The sequence below is a fragment of the Molothrus aeneus genome, chromosome 3, assembly GCF_037042795.1.
Source record: "Molothrus aeneus isolate 106 chromosome 3, BPBGC_Maene_1.0, whole genome shotgun sequence".
NCBI lineage: Eukaryota > Metazoa > Chordata > Aves > Passeriformes > Icteridae > Molothrus > Molothrus aeneus.
In genome coordinates, this window is record NC_089648.1 from 21,982,134 (window position 1) to 21,990,457 (window position 8,324).

An 8,324-nucleotide genomic window follows, 5' to 3' on the forward strand; every position below is an offset into this window, starting at 1 on the left:
TTAGGCAGTGTAAATTGCACGATGGACTCTCGTATATAGCTTATAAAATTGAATGCTTATTTATTTATATTGCATGCACTTCTGTGAATATAATGAAAATAGAGATGTGTAAGCTACAACACTGGCTTGTAGCAAAGAGAAAGGTAAGAAAGGAGTTCATGTCTTCCCTCTCTGTACATCACTCCTTTCATATTCAAACTGGAATTCTGGCAAGGTAGGAATGTGATGCACATTCCCGTGAAGCACACAGCTCTGCTGTGATGCATGGAACATCCCACATGGCATACACTACCTTTGTTTAAGGGAATGAAATTGCTGATCCTGATAATTTTGCTGTATGGATGCAAAAGTGGGGACTACAGACAGGGATCATTTAAACTTCGGATGTCTGACTCCTAGGAACACAACAGAGCATGCTCAAACTCTGATGTCTATAAACAGTATGAAGCATGGGGTATTTATTGCAACTACAAATCTTCTGACTGAAAAATCAGGAGTTGGTCAGGAGGAAGGAAGATTACTTGAGAGAAAACCTAAAGCAATGATGGGAGTGGTGCTGTTGGCACTTGCTAAGAAATGTGGCAGGAAGCAAAAATGGAGAAATGTGGTATAGGTACATGAAGAGAAGATGGGAAATAGTTTATCCAACAAACTAGTTTATCCAAAATTGATAAATTGATAACAGTCTGGCATCCATAATATTAAACATGACACAAACGTGAAGTGGATTTGGAAGAATTTCAGCATGCAGAAGCTGTCTAGTATCAAAAGGAGGTGATGAATTTATATTTATGTATATATACACATACTTTTACATATACAAGTAAAAATAAACTTTACCTTTCTACAAATTTATTATAAATTACCACAGTCACTGATCATAGAACACAGTAAAACTTCTCTTTATAGCAGTTCAGTGTACTGGAGTTATGAGCAAAAATAACTTGATGGAACAAGAGTTTATACAATTTCTTTATAAGAGAACCTTTATTTAACAATGGACTGTCTCAGTAAATGAGGTTGATAGGAGCAATGAATTTCAGTACTAATGGAGCCAAGTACCTGGTGTGTTCATGACTTTACTTCAGTTTCTTTTACTTGAGGTAGTGTATCCCAAACAGGTTTCTGAATGTGTTCTGGTATTTTCTCTATCTTAGTCTAAAAGGAAAGAAAAACAACCACTTACTGTACCAGCCAGCTAACATCTAACTACTTTGCTTTATTTATTCTGGTTTGAGACAGGACTCATATTACAGTGCCACCTAGTGGCACTTCCAAGCAATACAGCCTCTTTACCATCCACTATTTTCCAAAATCTTCCTATCAAACTATACCCATTTTCTCTGCTGACTTTCTAAAGGCTTCAGTAGTTACTGGTACTTGCATCAGGACTCGTAACAGTTAATAATGTGGGGTGGAAACTGACCTTTTTCACTTCCATGGCAACCCCTTCAGGTAAGTTTCGTTGCACGTACTCCAAGTAAACTGCAGCAGTACTGCTTGTTAGGTATTTTAACTAAAACAGAAAGAATTTTTTTTTTTGTGAACTACAATTAATAATGCTTCAAACAGAATTTAAAAAAAAATTTGCCCTGGCTTATTTAGCCCTTGCTATGGAGACCAAACATCTTACAGGAAGCCAACTTCCATAATATTCTAAACAGAAGCAGTTCATCTGTACTCAACTCTCATGCAAGTGTAAAGTAGTTACTTCATTCCACAGAGCTGCATATGCTGCCTGGGAGCACATGCATTGATTATGATGGAAGTGGTGGATCTTAACACTGCAGCTATCAGATGAAAATAATCAAAGATTATACAAAAATCACCAGTTTTTTTATACTCCCAAAGTTCAAGCCTGTTATAAATCCTGCAACTCCAGAGTTCCACTGAAACACTGATTTTTTAGTTTCTCCTGGTTCCACTGAATTACTGATCCTTTAGGTTTTCCTGGAAGGCAAAAATAGGGCTTAAGGTCTGCGGGCAGCCACTCATACTGCACTTGTGTCAGGGGACTTAGAAGTCCCATTTTGCTAAGCACTGTGCAAATATACAGTAAGACACCCAGGAGCCACAAAATGCTGGAAGTAAACCTTTCTTCTAAGAAAGTCAACCACAGCTGCATTCTAAATCATACAGATGTCTGTGTCATCAGCCACAGAGCTGGTGGTTTGTCTATGCTTCCTTTCTTCTACTTCCTACATGCAGTTTTAGTTTGCCACATGATGCTGCACAGGACAAAAGTATGTCTGCTCAAAATCATCAGACCAATCCACAGAGAACAGAACCCTTGGTGACTGGCAACACCAATAATTTATCTGCATCTTCTTCCCTTCCTGAGAAAACTCTCGTCCCAGTGATTTTTGGAAACCAAGAGCATAACACATCAATTCTACCTTACTCTCTTTAGCCATTTTTTCAGCTCTTAAGATGATGGTAAAAATAAAAAACTTTTTGGTCCAAAAATTACGTAGGCTGTGCATTCAGAATAACTCGTGTTGCGTTTTATGTAACTAGGTCAGCTGTTTTCCAATATTCTCCTGCATTCTCCTCCCCAAAACATTTTCATTCGTGCATTAGCACGTAGTAATATCTTTGAATTGAGCCCCTAGAATTTTGTTTCCTTCTTTCTTACCTCTAAACACATGTAATGTGTTCTCATTTCATACTGAACTCTGTGCTTCTTGTAAATGTGTACAGATTTGAGAAGTGTAAATCTCTCTATTGTCTTCGGGGGTTTATCTCTGAGCAAAGAAGAAAAAGAAATTTTCATGTTACATAAAGGATGATAATACAAATTTATCTGAAAGATTATGCTGAAATCTCTGTTCTTATTTGACATTTGGAAGATCTACAAGGAAATATCAAACACTGGTACAGTTTGTTATTAACTCACATGGGCATGGTTAACACTCAGGTATTAACCAGCCCTGGATCAGGGAAGCTACAGCACTGACAGCTGTACTGAAAGTACTGTCAGTATCCTTTCATGGAGATAAAAAGCACTTCCACTATGGCAGTGCTGAGTGCAGAACTGCTGCTGCTTCCACGTCACTGTCCTCCCATCAAAGAAGCGTTAGGTCTATAATCTGAGAAAAAAAAGTCAGATTACAGCCATTTCTTATAAAAAGAAGAAAAAATACTTCTACGCAGAGGACCTGAATTACAATAGATAACAGAAGAAGCATCTCACTCCATATCACTCTACAGATCAGTTACTTACACTTTTTCAACAGAGATGCCAAGTTCTTTAGCTGCAAGCACTGCAAAATATTCATAGCTGTCCAACACAGCTTTATCGTGGCCTTTAACTAAAATAGACAATCTCTTGTACAGTGTTTCTGGCTCATCTGAAATAGACACCTGCATTTGTGAAGACAGGACAAGAGTTACCACACCACGTTCTCCTTAATTAATGCATGCACTGTGTATTTCCTTAGCCTGCATGCCCCATTTGTAAAAGAGCAAAAACACCCCACAACCTGTTGAGCTGCTTACTTTAGTTTATCTAACAGAATCTGCCTGCATTACCTTGACTGAGAGATCTCACTCTACCAGGGAAGGCAAAGCGTGAAGAGATAGCTAACTTCTGAACATTTAGGTAAAATTTCTTCTACCAAAAAAGGAATGCCAGATAGATATAAGGAGGACAACACTAGCAATGGCAAGAACAAAACTCATTGCTGAAGCAAGTCTGGAGCACCGTTTGAATTTTATAGAGCAGTGTGCAAATACCCAAGAGTTTGCTTGGGTATGGAAATTAAATAGACCATTATGGACAGCAACCAGAATTCTCACTTTACTAAGCTCTAAGACTACTTTAAACACAGTAGTCTTCCCCAGGTGTATTAACCTTCATGTTTGTACAAGAGTGAGTTTATGACTTTCAGTTAGAGCTTCAATTTCCGATGGTCTGGGCTCACTGATCAACTGGAAGAGCCTTAATGAGTGCAGAAGTGCTGATTTTCCCAGAGGTTCACTCCTAGGCACACTAAATGCAGCTTGTACCAGCCACAGCAGGAAGGCTGGATCAGCACTGTAGATCTAATACTGCCTGTCAGATGTTTCTGAAGCCATTGTCAAAAGGCTGCTAAGCTGCTGCAGGCACTGAACTGAATTTGGCCTAAAAGTTGGTGTTTCATAGAGTTACAGCTGCAAAGAAAAGGGAGAAAGTTACTGAGAGGCAACTGTGAACTAAAGAAATCTTGCTGGGGAAAAAAAACCAAAACCCACACCAAAACAGAAGATCTCAAATACCAATAATCTAAATTGTTTCTTTCTGTATGACAAATTTGATATCACTAAGGCAGACCTTCAAAAAGCTGCAAGAAAAGAATTCATGTTTTTCTAGATGTCCTTTTTATTACTAAGAAAATATATGAAGTACACTGTTACAGAACACTCACCAAAGGATTAGTCTTGGGCTCCTGTGTATCACCATGGGATCCAGCCAGCCGTGCTCCCATCAAGGTGGAGCTCCTAGAAATACAGCCATGGGGAAAACACAAAGTAAGTTGTTAAAGTTGGATTTGATTTTTTCAGGGACTATGGATGAGCAGTGGAAGGAGGAGGGGCTGTTACACTTACGGAAGAAAATACTGCTTTTGCATAATTCTGCTTGCATAACTGACAGGAAAAGCTGATCCCTGTATAAAATAGATAAGTTATGTTATGGTGATTTTCCCTAAACCAGAAAGCAGCCAGTTAATACAGGTTTATTAAAGATTACTTTTTTGCACACCAAAGCACAGCACATTCCTAGGCACTGATTTGACAAACTAGGAAGTTTGCTCCATTGGAAAATACAAGAAAACAGGAGCATGGAAATGTATTTCAGTATACAATAGCACCTAAAAAAGAAGCACATTAAGGGCACAGTAACATAGTATGCATTTACTACTGAGGCACCTGATTAGCAATCATAAGCTTATTTTTAACAGAAAAATACATTTTTGTGGCATCAGATGCCTTTTCAGTATATGATAATATTTTCTCTTTAGTTTTACTTTCATGGTACAATATATGTAAGTTTTGTCAAGTGACAAGCCTAAGTAGGACTTAAAGCATCTGACAACAGTATCCTATAAATGCAAAAATTTAGTCTGTGAATGTAAGGAGAAATTAACTGTTTTTTCAGAAAAAAGTTCCTTGTGATTTTGAACACTTGTTCTTTTGAAGAGAACATTTAAATAGAAATACTTCTTAGAAGCCAATGAACCATGTTTAAAAGATAGCAAGATTTTCTGTTAGAAAAGGAATATAGCTGTTAATAATGTAACATTACTATCTTTCATACCAGAATAATTGTTCCCTTCTGAACATGATGTGGTTTCTAGCTTCCTTCCACTAATTCTTAATTTGGCAAAGTTATAGACTGACTGCTTGAGGGGGGAAAAAAGGAACTCTCGCTTATCAGAACCTCAGAGCTGTAGCAGACTGCTGAAGCCAAATTAGTTACTTATCTTGCCCCTTGATGCTCTTTTTTGGCATGTGCTGGAGTCACAGCTTTAAGAGAGAAGACAGATACCCCACCCAAGAGTTATACAGGTGACTGTCCAAATCATCAGAAAACAGACAGATTTTACACTTTTTCAGGTAATCTTACTGTAGTTGCCTGTGGATATGCATAACTGACTCTATGATGCTACTAGGTCCCTAATCTTTTCAGTATGCATCACACATTCATTGTATGTCAGAAGTGAGTAAAACTTTTCTGAAGTAATTTTGCCTCACTCACAATTTATCCACAAATGCTGCTTCCCATAAAGAAGATGTCTGCAGGAAGAGGAGGGGAGATTTCTGTTTACAAAGCTGACTATGGCACTCCCTTTAAGCAATCCTTTCAAATCCAGATCTTCACAGAGGCATTACTGTTACATTTTTTAAGTGTGTAACAAGATAGGCAATTTTAGGAGCACTGAATATTTGTCACTGTAGTTGATAATCATTCAGAAGGTTTCAAAGTTTATGCTGGGAACTACCTGAGCCTTAATAGCTAAAAGTAGTGAAATACAGCTAGTAATTGTCTAATGACATCTAATAAAATAGAGGGACAAGAGCACATAATGACAGGACAAGGGGGAATGGTTTCCAACTGAAAGAGGGCAGGGGTAGATTAGAGATGAGAAAACAATTCTTGACTGTGAGGGTGGTGAGGCACTGGAACAGGCTGCCCAGAGAAGCTGAGGATGCCCCATCCCTGGGACTGTTCAAGGCCAGGCTGGATGGGGCTCTGAGTGACCCAACCTAGCAGAAGGTGTCCCTGCACATGGCAGGGGGATGGAGATAGATGGTCATTAAGGTCCCTTCCAATCCAGGCCTACGATTCTATGGCAAAATTATGTTGACATTTGCACCTCAATTCTCTTTTCCTGAAGTCAGAATGCTGCCTTCCTTCCATTCAATGCCAATATAAAGTACAGTAACAATCACCTGACACCACTTCAGGAAGCAGACAGGCCATGAGCATAAAAGACTATTCAGTGCAGGGCTTAGGCTGTTTGTGCAAGTACACGACACAGAATCTGACCCCAGATGACAAATGTAAGGCTATTAACTGTAATCATAACTGAGTTTTTAATCTGTTTTAGGTTGTTTAATGCATGTGCATATGCAGTCTATGCTATGTATTCTTTTACTTATAACTACTTGACTTGGTAATAAGGATTTATTATTTGCATGCAAAGATAAATGCACTCATAGTGTATTGTACTATGTGGTTTTAGGTACAAAAATTTCAGTCTTAATGCAATAAAAATGAACAAAACCTGATGAAGCAACAGGGTCCTATACCACACACTAAAGTCTGCAGCTTTTCCAATATTCTATGATTGTGCATGTTATTCCTACCACATGCCATTTCCCTTTGTTACTAATTAAGCAGATCTGCATCAAGTCAAAAGATTTTGTAACATTAAATTAAAAGGTGTTCTATGCAATTTTTGACAAAATGATACACTGAATACCTCAAGAGCTACATATTACATTCAGTGGGCAGGAATTTGTAAACAGCTTCACCGTCTGATTTAATGATGTGCTCTTGCTAATGGCCATCATAGAAGGTGGAAATGACACTCAAAGACTGCAATATACCAGAACCAAGACTTTGCACAAAACATAATTACCCCTCTCCTAGTGCAAAATAGCCTTAATTTTGTTTGGTTGAGAGCCTCTGAAGTGTCAGGGGGAGACAGACGCTGAAAGGCAAGTCCAGAACACATTGCATTGACAGAAGAGAGTTTAGGGCATCAGAAAAATCCAATTTTCTCAATTTGAGAAAAAGCAATCACTGTTTTTAACTCCAAACTAGCAAACATCACCAGTGCACTAAGCTTTCCTATTATTTTACGTTGTAACTTCCAAGCTTTGAAACTTTTTAGATTAGAAACTCGCCTAGCACACGGCCTCCAAATCCAAGTCACCTATTCTTCACTATCCCTTCCACCCGGACTAACTGCGGGAAAACCACAGAACTGCAGCCAAGAGTTCTGAGCAGCCTCCAGGCGATGATGGCGTGCAGAGACACAGTCCCACGCTGTGCAGCCCCAGCCCTCCCAGTGCCCGAAGGACAGCATTTGCCACGTCTCCTTTTCCCACTCCCCTCAGGAATGAAGACGCCGAGGAAGAGGACGAAGAGGAGGCAGCGGGCACTCCCGCGCCCCCTCTCCCGCCGCACACCGCACCTGACAGAGCCGCCGCCACAGCCAGCCCGCCGCCATCTTGGCTCCGCCCCTGCCCGCCCGGAAGGAGAAGCGAGGCCGCGGCCCGCACCTCCTTCCCCGCCGGGGCGGCTCAACCCGCACCTCCTTCCGTGCCGGGGCGGCTCCGGCCGCGGGGAAGCGCTCGGCGGTGCGGAGGCGATCTTGGACCTCCCACGGCGCCGCAGGAGTCGTACGAGCCCCAGCTCGGCTCCCCAGCCCGGTCCCACCTCCCCCGAACGCTGCCTCAGGGCAGCACCGACGGAGCAGCGGCTCCCCCTCAGCCGCTTCCCGCCGACGGCGGCCGCCGGTCCCCTCAGGCCTCCCCGTCCTGTTCTCTAGGAATCCTCTCAAAAAAACCCAAACCAAAACAAAACCAATTACACGAATCGTCGTTTTCAACTTTCTCCCCGCTCGACTGTATTTTACCGATATATAAAAATGACTGGCAATGGCACATTAACCCCTTTCTTTTCACACATACAAATAGCGATTAATAATACAACACAGCTTCTGATCGGTATAAAATTTTTAAAGGGGGTAGGGAAATAAATAAGTGCTGATTTATGCCTCTAAACGATCCTTAAATACGCACAACCAGGTAGGCAGTGTAGAGTGAGATTAACC

At 40.7% G+C, this 8,324-nt stretch overlaps 1 protein-coding gene across 1 annotated transcript; it reads right to left on the reverse strand.

The window, feature by feature from the left end:
* Positions 1-608: 608 nt before the first annotated feature.
* On the reverse strand, positions 609-7,755 carry MRPS10 (mitochondrial ribosomal protein S10). The gene is made up of 7 exons (XM_066546477.1): positions 7,683-7,755; positions 4,588-4,646; positions 4,407-4,479; positions 3,224-3,363; positions 2,636-2,744; positions 1,427-1,516; positions 609-1,158 (listed from the first exon to the last, which is right to left on the reverse strand). The coding sequence occupies exons 1-7, from the start codon at positions 7,716-7,718 to the stop codon at positions 1,072-1,074; spliced, it is 594 nt and encodes a 197-aa protein (XP_066402574.1). The 5' UTR covers positions 7,719-7,755; the 3' UTR covers positions 609-1,071.
* Positions 7,756-8,324: the final 569 nt, after the last annotated feature.